This window comes from Manis pentadactyla, chromosome 19, assembly GCF_030020395.1.
Source record: "Manis pentadactyla isolate mManPen7 chromosome 19, mManPen7.hap1, whole genome shotgun sequence".
NCBI classification, from domain to species: Eukaryota; Metazoa; Chordata; class Mammalia; order Pholidota; family Manidae; genus Manis; species Manis pentadactyla.
This window is the reverse complement of record NC_080037.1, coordinates 10,547,960-10,561,904: the sequence shown is the minus strand read 5'-3', so window position 1 is coordinate 10,561,904 and position 13,945 is coordinate 10,547,960. Positions and strand designations below refer to the sequence as shown.

The following is a 13,945-nucleotide window of genomic DNA, read 5'->3' as shown; positions in this document are numbered from 1 at the left end:
GTCACTAAGATGTTTTACACGCTTTCAAAAGGTAACTGACATCTAAAAATGCTTTCTTAAACTAAGAACCTAATGTGGAGTTGTTATGGAGATACAATAGACAGCTTAGTTTACCACTCTGTGTTGTGACAATATACTTAGTTTTTGTTTGACCTACTGTATGGGTTTTCTAAGGAGACTCACTAAAGTTGTACTTCACCAGGAAATTCATGAAAACAGCCACTGGCAGCCATTACTACCAATATACTAACTTCTTAAAAGTAATGAACTAGATTACTTTAAATAGTCCTAAAACTTATAATATACACTTCCAGTAAATGAGATAAAATATGTATGAGTTATTTAATTATGAAAGCATATGCAAAAGCACCATTTTAGAGCTAGGGAAACAAATTCTCTTATTCCCAAGGTATATTTTAAGAGTTGTATTTTTGGTGGTAGTGATAGTATTTGTTTATGCTTACAGATCTTAACCCACAGTCCATAATCTTATTGAACTATTTTTAAAGCCAGATCTGTGTTGATCATGAAATTCAAAACCTAAAAAGACCATATTGACACTCAAGGAACATTCACTCGTAAGAGACAGAGAAGTTAATAACTACAACATGAGATGTTAAAAACAAAAATATAAGCAATGGAAGCACAGAGGTTAGATTAACTGCCTGGGAGGAGGGTTCAGGGATATTTTCACAGAATCAAGTGATATTCAAGCCTCATCCTCCTTCCTTTCTCTAGTATACTGAAACTTTTGCTTTTTGCTTTTGATTTAGGAACTTAGCAATCTTACGGTTATTTTTCTAATTTTTCATTTTTATCTTAGATCATTTACTGCTTGACGTTGAAACAGACAGAAAAAAAGTCACGAAGTATGCTTAAGAGAATTTCTACTTTTTTTGATAATTCCTATCATAAGACAAATTTCAAAAGATAAGCTATCAAGCTTCCCTGCCTGGGGCTTGTAATTTTCAGTACCTGCCTTTGACTTCTGCACCCCCTACCCAATCAAGGACTACACAAGGAGCTACAAATGATCACACTCAACAATTTTGCCAAAAAATGAAGAGGTGGGGTTAAGAAGCAGGTTCCATTTTGTTTCACTATTTTCACTGAGAAAGTTACTACTGAATCCTGCCACTGTAAGATCATCCTCCTGCTTTCACATATACTCTCAGACGTTAGCAATTCTATGTAACTTGGCTAAAAATAGATAAAATATTCTAGTGTATATATCTACCATCTGTGTATTTGTGTCAAAATGCTTTTGCACACCTATTAACTCTGACTTCCTAATAAAGTAGAACTTTGTATTGCTTGCATATATGCTTGACTTTGAGATGTTTTCTAAAAATTACAGTAAAGTATACATAGTAGAACAGAACTTGTCTGTTAAAGAATAAAGAGTAGAAAAAGACCAAATTTAATAGTTCAGGACCTATTCTGTTTAAAGAGTGAGTTCTTGCTATTATTTCACTTTAGTAATACTTATCATTTCTGATATCTTGGTTGACATTATCTTCTTTGGCTAATCTATACCCTCTCAATTTAGATAATAGATTAATAGATTTTGGAGCAACTAAAGCCTTAGGAACACCATAAATCCAGCTTCAATACCCTTATTTATATAAAGGGGCTCCCAGGATGCCACAGTTAATATGCAAACTACCACCACCTTCCATGGTAGGTCTTTACCCAATCATATGTATCTCCTCTTAGCTCTTGACATTAGGCTCTTGCTGGTAGTGATACTCATTTATAACAAAAAAGCAAATGTTATTAAATAGATCCTGGATGACATCTTCACATTTTCCCACCTTTATTTAGGGTGGAAGAGGTGAATATAAGACATACAACAAAATTTTCCATTCCTTCTCGGAAGAAATTTAATTGCTAGATTCTGAGGTCAGTTTTTTAAAAAAACATAGTTAAATACCACCTAAAAGTCATGCTGAGCTTCACCAGTTAGTTGTACCTTGAACTGGTGAATGTACCTCACTTCTCTTTGCCCTTTAATAGTTAAATTCTTCCAACTCTTCCTTAAACCTGATCTCTAATGCCACCTGCTGTTGCAGTTGTGTCCTGGAGAAGCCTTATCAATCTGCCCCAATATTTTTCCTGCTTGACTTTCATTCCTGCATGAAGACAAGGTAGTAGTTCACTATTAACAGATGTGTAAAATAAAATTCAGGTACTATATCTTTGCTAAGATTTAATAGTAGTTATAAAAGAGAGTGCTCCTACTTACCAGAAGTAACTCCAAAATTCTCAAATAGAAAAACATTCCAAGGAGTACTACATAAAGCAGGACCACAAAACTTTAAAAACTTTAAAAACAAAGAAAAAAACCCTAAGGACAAATGGGTATAGTCATACAGTTTTATTTTAAAATTTTATAGTGTTAAAAACAGTATATGATTTAAAAATTCAACCTACTTTGTAAGTCAGAACAGAGTAGAGACCTCAACCCAAGTTCTGTTAAGAAAAAGTACACAAAAAAATGAAGCACTTTCATTTGATCAGTTTGATCTGTTATCTAAACTGATTCTTTGGTTAGTTATCTAAATTGTAACAGATACAATAGATGCAATAAAAATACATATTCAGGGTAATAAAAATATTCTGAATTAATGGTGATAATTGCACAACTTCTATGTAGCTAATATACTGAATATATCAAAACCCACTGAGCACACTTCAAAAGAGTGCATTTTATGGTATTTAAATTATACCTCAATAAAAAAATATATATATACACTTTATTTAAAACTGGGCTAATATAACATAGGGTACTATTTAAAGGATGTATGTAAAACCTAGCACACTATCGTTATTTTAGTGAAAATGTCAAGGGGAGAAAAAGCCAAAACCTAGGTGACATTAAACCCATTTTTTCCTCAACATTTCATTTCAAAACAACTGGGATTTGTATGTGGCAATTAAAAAATTTCTATGCATCTTAGCTATACTAAGCAAAAGCTATTATTATCTGTATATTTTCTTACAAAAGAAACTACATTAATCTGCCAGTTCTATAATTTTATAAAATCTCAGGCCAACAGGGCTTAGAATATTTGGATTCATGTGGGTTTTAATAATTCTCTATAAAAATCCCTTCACTAAATAAAATACCTAGGAATAAACCTAACCAAGGAAGTGAAAGACCTATACCCTGAAAACTATAAGACACTCTTAAGAGAAATTAAAGAGGACACTAACAAATGGAAACTCATCCCATGCTCTTGGCTAGGAAGAATTACTATCGTCAAAATGGCCATTCTGCCCAAAGCAATAAACAGATTTGATGCAATCCCTATCAAATTACCAACAGCATTCTTCAACGACCTGGAACAAATAGTTCACAAATTCAAATGGAAATACCAAAGACCCTGAATAGCCAAAGCAATCCTGAGAAGGAAGAATAAAGTGGGGGGGATCTCGCTCTCCAACTCCAAGCTCTACTACAAAGTCACAGTAATCAAGACGATTTGGTACTGGCACAAGAACAGAACCACAGACCAGTGGAACAGAACAGAGACTCCAAACATTAACCCAAACATAGATGGTCAATTAATATATGATAAAGGAGTCATGGACATACAATGGGGAAATGACAGTCTCTTCAACAGATGGTGCTGGCAAAACTGGACAGCTACATGTAAGAGAATGAAACTGGATCACTGTCTAACCCCATACACAAAAGTAAATTCGAAATGGATCAAAGACCTGAATCTAAGTCATGAAACTATAAAACTCTTAGAAAAAAACATAGGCAAAAATCTCTTGGACATAAACATGAGCGACTTCTCCATGAACATATCTCCCCGGGCAAGGGAAACAAAAGCAAATATGAGCAAGTGGGACTACATCAAGCTGAAAACCTTCTGTACAGCAAAGGACACCATCAATAGAACAAAAAGGTACCTTACAGTATGGGAGAATATATTCATAAATGACAGATCCAATAAAGGGTTGACATCCAAAATACATAAAGAGCTCACGCACCTCAACAAACAAAAAGCAAATAATCCAATTAAAAAATGGGCAGAGGAGCTGAACAGACAGTTCTCCAAAGAAGAAATTCAGATGGCCAACAGACACATGAAAAGATGCTCCACATCACTAGTCATCAGAGATATGCAAATTAAAACCACAATGAGATATCACCTCACACCAGTAAGGATCGCCACTATCCAAAAGACAAACAATAAATGTTGGTGAGGTTGTGGAGAAAGGGGAACCCTGCTACACTGCTGGTGGGAATGTAAATTAGTTCAATCACTGTGCAAAGCAGTATGCAGGTTCCTCAAAAAGCTCAAAATAGAAATACCATTTGACCCAGGAATTCCACTTCTAGGAATTTACCCTAAGAATGCAGCAGCCCAATTTGAAAAGGACATATGCACCCCTATGTTTATCGCAGCACTATTTACAATAGCCAAGAAATGGAAGCAACCTAAGTGTCCATCAGTAGATGAATGGATAAAGAAGAGGTGGTACATATACACAATGTAATATTATTCAGCCATAAGAAGAAAACAAATCCTACCATTTGCAACAACATGGATGGAGCTAGAGGGTATTATGCTCAGTGAAATAAGCCAGGTGGAGAAAGACAAGTACCAAATGATTTCACTCATATGTGGAGTATAAGAACAAAGAAAAACTGAAGGAACAAAAACAGCAGCAGAATCACAGAACCCAAGAATGGACTAACAGTTACCAAAGGGAAAGGGACTAGGGAGGATGGGTGGGAAGGGAGGGATAAGGGCAGGGAAAAAGAAAGGGGGCATTACGATTAGCATGTATAATGTAGGGGGGGCAAGGGGAGGGCTGTACAACACAGAGAAGACAAGTAGTGATTCTACAGCATCTTACTATGCTGATGGACAGTGACTGTAATGGGGATTGTGGGGAGGACTTGGTGAAGGGGGGAGCCTAGTAAACATAATGTTCTGCACGTAACTGTAGATTAATGATAACAACAACAACAAAAAAAGAAAATCACTTCACTGAAATTCAAAACTACATCTCCAGCGAACTGTTTCTTAACTAATCTATTAAGTAGGCATAGGCATTTCTTCTCTAAACAGAAAACTATCTTTTGGAGAGTGAACTGTAATCAGGGCTGTAAATTTTGTTTATAATCCATTGTGCTCATTAAATCCATTAATATAGGCTAAAATTATATAAAATAAACTATTCACTGATGAAATATTAGTCAACATAATACAAAATTTCAATGCTATCTGACTTAATTTGTAATCAGTATATCATGGTATTGAAATATCCCCTCAATCCTTTTCTGCTCAAATAAGTTTTCGTTTCAATCACCTGTTGAAGTAAACAGATATTCTGGTTATTTTTCATTTGTCATAAATGCACTTTTTTTTTTTTTGGCTTAGTATCCTCATTAAACTAAGACCACATATAAACTAACTATGCTGCACAATTCCAAAACTGGAATTTGGTTTAAATGCTAGAAGGAATGTAACATTGCCATTTCTCCTTTTAAGTTAGTATGTGATAAATATAAGGAAATATTATGACTTCCACCTCTACTTTAACATATTGCTATAGAAGAATGAATATACCATCCTGACAACTTATGAAATGCACAGACACCAACCACATGAACTGCAAGACAGCAGAGCCCAAATTTTTACAGGAAATTTAAATGAAAATTCTTTTTTCCACTACAGAAAAACAAAATGAGACTGGAAAATCTGCTATAAAATTATTAATGAATATATTTCTTACAAAACAATCAAGTCATTTCTACTCTAGCCAAATACAGCAGGCTAAATATGTGGAGATTCTTCTATTAAAAAAAAAAACTCAATCCAGTATAAAACGTTGATGTTACTAACATCCTAATAGGAAGTAAGAAAAATCTCAAGTGTACCAAAAGAAAAGATAAAAAGGAGGCTGACAAGAGTAGTAAGCATGGTTGCCAAGAGGGTAAATGCATCAAGCCATGGCCTAGAGGTAAAGTGGTAACCCCAGAAAAGGTGTTAGCAACAAACCCTACTCCTGACGAAGTAAATTCAGAAAAGAGCTCATCCTCTTTTGTTCTTAATCATCGGTTCTTAATGTATTATTTTCCAAGTAAATTAAACCTGAAGATACATTCAATATACAAAACACTTTCTTCATTTTGGTTGAGAAATGCTATTTCACTTTGGTTGTCCTGCTATTAATCAGTTATCATAGTTAGTAGGGAGGCTCCAATTAGGCTCCAAGTTCAACCACAGATAAAAATTAACAAAATATGAACTTTACAATCAACAGGATAAGTTCTAAAAAAGTTATACTTTTACTGAAATAACAGTAAGTTTATAAATTAATAGGCAAGAATGCAAAGAGCACTGTAAAACATGAGTGATGAAGAAGTATTAGCCCTACCAGATATAAAAAGCAGTAATTAAAACTACCATACTAGTAAATAAACAGAGATAGCAATGACAAAATGGAAACACAGATCAAACTTGAGTACATACAGAAATTCAGTGCAGGGTAAAGGTAATGTCTTGAATCTGTGAATTAAAGAGGACTTCTCAATAAAAATGTTGGGATAACCTGTAGCTATTTGGAAAAGATACAGTTGGGTCCCAACTTACATATCATGATAAATTCCAAAGGGATCAAAGATTTAGGTGTTAAAAATGAAACATACAAAGTCCTACAAAAAATATAAGATCATTTGTAAACTTTGGGTGAAGAAGACCCTTCTAATGATGTGCCAAACTCTAGAAGCCATAAGATGAAAGATTTAGTAATTACGTTAGGTAAAAAACTAAAGACTCCTGCATGGCAAATAAAATAAGCAAGGTCTAAAGACAAAGGACAAACTGGAAAAAAAATACTTGTTATCCATATTTCAAAGAGCTAAAGAAGCAATCTTAATTTTATATGGAAAAATCTCCAGAATACACTTAAGAAGAAAAAGCATGATGTCTAACAGTGAGTATAGTATGCTGCCATTTATACTTTTTATTTGGGGAGATACGTATTTGCTTGTATATACATAGTATGTTTGTGGGAGGTATCAAAGACACTGATGTTGGAGTTGCTTTCCTGGAAGTTCCTCTGCACCAATGTCGGTTCCAAACAATCGGTTCTTAATGTATTATTTTCCAAGTAAATTAAACCTGAAGATACATTCAGTATACAAAACACTTTCTTCATTTTGGTTGAGAAATGCTATTTCACTTTGGTTGTCCTGCTATTAATCAGTTACCATAGTTAGTAGGGAGTTATCACTGGGATTGCCAGAAGGGGATTTTGAAATGGATTTACTCAGAGCAGTAGAAAGGGTATTGATGGTAAACAACAATGTTTCATTGTTTCCTTTTTTATCTAATTCTGAATCATAAGAATATGTTACCTAACCAAAATAGTATTTGCTGGTCCAATACCCATACTGTTATAAATTAAATTTTTTATAAGTTTCCCATGTCTAAAGTATCCCTTGCAATCTTAATCAGTTTCTGGATTCAGTGAGCAAGTTCAAGGTGAAGAGGATACTTGAAAATCTCTCAAAGTTCTGAACACAGAGCTAAAACTCTTACAAGAAAACATATGGGAAAATCTTCATGAATTGGATTTGACAGTGATTTCTTGGATATGACACCAAAAGACAGACAAAAGAAGAAAACATAGACAAACGGGCACCAAAATCAAAAACCTTTGGGCACTAGAGGACACTACCAAGAGAGTGAAAAGACAACCCACAGAATAGGAAAACACTGGAAAGTCTTACATACAGCATAAACAAAGAACCCTCAAACTAAGCAATAAAAAAACACAATTCAAAAATAGTTAAAAGATTTGAATAGACATTTTTCCAAAGACACGCAAATGGCCAATAAGCACAAGAAAAGATGCTCAATGTCATTAGTCATCAGGGAAATGCAAATCACAACCACAGTGAGATACTTTATACCCTATAGGATGGGTGTTATTTAAAAACAAAAACAACAAAACATCCCCCCCCTCAAACACACAGAGAAGAAATAACAAGTGTTAATGAAGATAAGGATAAATATGGTACCCCCATGAATTGCTGATAGGAATATGAAACGGTAAAGCTGCTTTGGAAAAAAGTTTGGTGGTTCCTCAGAAAGCTAAACAGATTTACCATGTGATCCATCAATTCCACTCCCAGGTATATAACCAAAGGAACTGAAAGCAGGAATCTGAACAGCAAATATCTGCAATGTTCACAACAGCATGTTTCACAATAGCCAAAAGTAATCCAAGCATCCATAGACAATGAATGGATAAAAATGTGGTATATATACAATGGAGTATTATTTGGCCATAAAAAGAAAGAGGTTCTGATACATGCTATGACATGGATGAACCTTGATTATGCTAAGTGAGAAACCAGATAAAGACAAATATTAAATACTGTATAATTCCACTTACATGAGGTACCTAGAATAGCCAAATTCAGAGAGATATAAAGTAGACTAGAGGTTACCACAGGCTTAGGAGAGGGGCAACGGGGAATTACTGTTTAATGGTTACAGAGTTTCTGTTTGGAGTGATGAACAGGTGATGACTGCACAACATTGTAAATGGAAATTAATGTCACAGAATTTATACTTAAAAATGGTCAAAATGGCAGATTTTATATTAAATGTATTTTAAAATTAAAAAAATTAATAATATATAAAAACCCACTGAATTGTATACTTTAAGTGGGTGGGTTGTATGGCATGTGAATTGTATCTCAATAAAGATGTTTTTTATAAAATATCAATGCATACTGAGTTAGAATCAGTAAGAAGGCATCAGGAATCTGTATTTCTAATAAATATCTTGGTGTATACTTGCAATTACTTCTGTAAGACAATTTCTTAGAAACAACACTGTGGGACCAAGAAATTGCCCATTTTTAATTGTGACAGATAAAAGCAAACTACTCTTAAAAAGTACTATGCAGTTTGCCCTCCACCAACAGTGTTTGAGTGTCTGTTTGCCCTATATTATTACCAACTCTGAATGTTACGATATTTTAAAATAAATCAAGTACACCTTAAACTTACATAGTGCTATTTTATCTCAATAAAACTGGAAAAAAATATATTAAAAAAATTAGGACCTTAAAATCTGTAACTAATATAACTTTAAAGAAAAGATAGTAAGAGCAGTTACCCCCATATTTTCTTTAAAAAATGAACTTCAAATTTTAGTTAGTAATGTGCCAGTTCCTAAAGTGTAGATTGAAATAAAGACATATTTGAATCCCTAAATAACAAAGTCCATGATTAAAACTACTATAAATTTAACAATATCTTATATAAGTCAAGACTGGAAAAATTTCTCTCATGGAACTTGTGAGTTTTGTTTTCAAAAATTACCCCAACAGTTAACAATCATTCATTCAGTACTAACCAAATAATTTTTTTAGAGGGTCTTGTTTTTGCCTTCTGAACATTTCTGAAAGAAAAATTCTATTAAGAGAAAAAATAAAAGATCTGTATTTGTTTTTACCAGAAATTTAAGGTCTAGAACTTGCTTTAAAGGCAGCACTAAAAAAAACCTAACTACTTTTGAAGAACTGGGGGGCAGGAGGGAGGGGCAGGTGTTTTGGTTGTGTTTGGTAAAGCCTTGCTTTAAAATAAATAAAACAAAACCCCCAAGCTTTCCTGGACTACCAGCATGCCAGAAAATAGTCCACATCTTTCCCTTCTTAGCCATGGATGCTTATCTTTTTGGAGTCATGAACTCTTGAGAAGCTGGTAAGAGCTATGTAAAAATGTACCCAAACAAACACAAAGAATTCTACCCTATCATATTCTGAAGGCAACCACACCCCACACCCCAAAACCCTTCCAACAGATTCCAGTTTGTGAAGCCCTACCTTATGCCATAGAAAGGAAATCAGAACATTCACAAGAACTACCACCTGCCAGATACTACATAAAAACTTAATTCTGTATGTAACCATTTATGATAGGCATTAGTAGTCCTACCTTATAAATGTGAAAAACACTACCCAATGAGACAAACCAAACTGCCTGTGTACAGTTATCAAGCCAGGATTTGACTTTGGTTCTAACTCCATAACCCACACACTCTTATTTTTAGGGAATTGATTTCAGAGGGTTCTAATATATTCAACATTGCTATACAAAGTAATATTGGTACATTAAGTTATAGTAAGTAACTACTGGAAAAATAAACACCTACCCACTACCAGCAATTTTATAAGTATACAAATATTTTCCCTCAGAAATCATAGACTGTATGCTACTACAAACAAGGTATGTGAGATATAATCTACCTATATACTGAGGATAAGTATATATTATGGGTGAAATCTCTTCAGTATAAAATCTCATTAGCACTGACTGTTTAAAAAAACATTATACAAAGATAAAGACAATCACCCTGGAGCCCTTTGTAAATTAGCCATGCAGGATAAGCTCTAACATTGTTTTAAATAAAAATCTTTCAATCAAACTTATAAAAATTCTTGAGGTCAGTAGAAACAGGTATCATCATTTCAGAGATGAGGAAAATTAGGCTCAGGAAAGGTTAATCAACTTAACTAAGATTCATTCAGTTAATTTTTTTTTCAAAAATTGGTATAATACCCATTTTTTCCTTACATAATCTAATTCATTCACAGTTGGTTTTCAACTAATAAAATCTTAAGCTACCTTATATTTCTATGATCTTTGCAGATAATAAAATCAATTTATTTCATACAGTCAGGAATACTCCAAAATTTTAGCCAAAATGTTAAGGTAATTCTTTCTGTATAGATCCACTGTTTTACTTACAAATGCACACAATTTAAATCTATGTGTGAGCAAAAATGGTACCTACAGCCTGAAATCAGATATTGTATAGAGTGATTAAAACTTGTGGTCAATACACGATATAAAACAAATTTAGTATTTTACTAGAGAGAGTTAACAGAAGAAAGAAAAGTTAGGTATTGTATTTGGAAGCTGGCAGGAAAGAGGGGACAATTTTTAAGGTATTAACTTGTCTTATGAGGAAAAACAGGAATTAATCCTTGTATAAATTCATTTAACAAAAACTTTGAACATGTTAGTGAACTGGATGCTTACAACTATCCTGAAAAGTGGGTGGTATTATAATCATTTAACATCTTGGAGCCTCAGTTTCTTCTTTGTAAATTTGTCTATAGTCACACTGTTAGTAAACAGGAAGGAAGATTCAAATCTCAATTTCCTAACTATAAGTCCAACATTCTTTCCACTATGCCACACAGGAGCAGCAATCTGGGCATACCCCATGAAAAATATTTCCCGTAATTTTACAAATACAAATACATACATGGTTATACTATCACATCTCTGACAGCTTCAAAACCCTTTTTAGGCTCATGAAACAGACTTTTTGGAAATAATACATAAATATTAAAATCAAATGTCCTGGGGTATGTATGTAGGTTAGATAAAAACTGAGAAATCCAAACACTGCCAATGACTACATACTGTTGGGAATTCTACTTACTCGTTTTGAAGGACAGCGTTCATTCTTTTCATCTGTCATCTTTCCACTTTTAAGTGCTTTCCTTGGATGCTTGATAGTTGTTTTTATGGCAGGTCGACATACATAGTTCTCCAAGTTCTTCGGAGGTTTTTTAGTTCTCTTGGCCTGAAGGCCAATTTTCAGTTTTAAGTTTCCCTCTGAAAAGTTTGTTTCTTTCACTGAAAACTGTTGCTGTGCATCAGTCAAACCATCATTTTTCCCTGCTTCTATGTTCCTTTCCCGATTCCACTTGCAAGGGTCCTCTTCTTCTTTTGTGTTGTTCTCTACCTCTACTTCTCTCTTGCTGACCAGTGTGCCAGTACTGATAGCAGAGGGACTCTTTCTTGAAAATCCTTCCGAATCAGAACCCAATCCTAACATAGCAGTATTTCTAGGGTCCATCACAAGTGTATGTTATTGCCAAGGAATCCTATGAAAATTCTACAGAACTGTGTTCCATAAAAAACAGGGATCTCCAAAACTTGCAACCAGCATCTCTTTCTCTGCAGGACAGACCATAACAAAAATTTATCAGAATAGAGGCAACTACTGATTAACATGAGAAATGGGAATGGGGGTACAGGACAAGGAGGTCAGGAAGAACCCAAAATCACAGTTTAAAAAAATAAAATGTAGCTCAAAATGGATTTAAACTGGTTTAGCCATAAATAAGTTTAAAATTTCGGAGTACATTTATTATTCTAAAGACATCATAAATAAGCTGTAGTAGTATGATGCAAACCAATGTTTAAGAACCACTGCTATAAACAAGAAGCCCCTGCAACAGATAGTCACACAAACAGCTTTAAGACAAAAAGAGTTTCACATATTTAAGTATTCTTCAGTTTCAAAGAAATATATTTCTTACATTTTAGTTGTATAAAATCAGTTTCACTGAAGGTAGAGAATCATGCTTTGGTCTGGTTTCAGTGTCCCAACCTTTTACCAGAGGTTGTCAGGTTTTTTAGATTAGGACTCCAAGACTGGAATTATTTCTGTTGCTGGTATACAATTCAACTTTGAATTCATTCACTCATTCTTTCCCTTAAATATATTTCTGCAAACCTATCATGTGCCTAACATGATGCAACATCCCAGAACAGACTCCAAAACTTACAAGCCTTATACTCAGGTGAAAAAGACAAAAATGTTAAACAATTATACAAATGATTTTACAAACCAGAAATTTATTTTTACAAGTTTTCCTAATAGCAAATACTTGGCATACTTCAATTTCCCAAATCAATAAAACATTGTTAAACCATCATGCTAATTTAGTACTTTATAATAGGTAGTACACCTTACATGAGAAACTGAATAATCTACAAAGGGCAACCCATTTCTCATAATAAATAAATACTCTGAGGAAACCAGATTCCCATGTACTCAAAAGGCCCACTAGTAAATATACTACCCAAACAAAACAATTCACTATTCTTGAAGACTGATGAACTAGTCTTTACTTCAAGCATATATACAAATCAAGATCCAGGACTAATAACTGGAAAAAGAATATCCTATCCCCTACAAAGTTCCATTTATGAAATAGAATATTTTAAAGTTGAAACTATGTGCCTTAAGACTTTTCTTCCTACCAAGATTATAAGATTATCAGGGAGAAAGACAATATAAATGTCTTTACTACAAGGAATATAGGTAAAATACATAGCCCAATGACTGGCACACAACACAGGCAAGGGCTCAATTAAACTGTTATTATTACTAGTAATAATAGGAACAGCAACGTTTTAAGTACTTAAAAAATACTAGCCAACTGACTTAACTCTAGTTTGTTCCTACCCTGTTCATTCACACAAACAGCTGAAAGAGTAATCTTCCCATTAGTTTGACTTGACAATTCTTCTTGCTTGCTACTTACCACTTCATGTATTAACACTTCAGAATTGCACTCAAGGGTTTTCACATTCTGGCTCTAAGTATTCAAACTAGTTTCCTTATTTCCCAACACACATCCCCATGATTTAGTCAATTCCATTTTCTTTACTGTCCCTAATAAATCATGTTCATTTCTGCTTCAGTGCCATGTGCTTTCTTTCCCATTAGCAGTACAAAATTCTGGGGATTAAAGACGGTGGCATGAGAGGTGAGACAGAACCCTCCTCCCATAACCACATATAATATGAAAATATAACAGTTGTATTAAATCCTGAAAGACCAACAGGAAACAAAGCTGCAGCAGACTGTCTACACCTGGGGAAACCAACAGACCTCAAGGAAAAGGGTAACATACCAAAGCTGGGATCCAGAGGACCCAAGCCCTTCCCCCACCCCAGCTCACTGGAGGGAGGAAGAGAAACAGAGTGGGGAAGGGGTGGAGGTCTAGGACTGCTGAACACCCAGCCCTGGAGAGCTGCTCTGGGAGAACAAACCTACATTTCGTTGGGCTCTGGGGATTAGAGCGGTTGCAAAG

The 13,945-nt window shown here is 34.3% G+C and overlaps 1 protein-coding gene across 6 annotated transcripts in view; it reads right to left on the bottom strand.

Annotated features, from left to right (window-relative positions):
* Positions 1–13,945, bottom strand: part of ASH1L (ASH1 like histone lysine methyltransferase) — a 223,029-nt gene that overhangs the window by 173,791 nt on the left and 35,293 nt on the right. For all 6 annotated transcript variants that reach the window (XM_036922448.2, XM_036922447.2, XM_057495015.1 and 3 more), the window contains one exon: positions 11,497–12,017. In XM_036922448.2, the coding sequence (XP_036778343.2) occupies positions 11,497–11,916 (420 nt within the window). In that variant the 5' untranslated portion in view covers positions 11,917–12,017. The remainder of the gene's footprint in view (positions 1–11,496; positions 12,018–13,945) is intronic.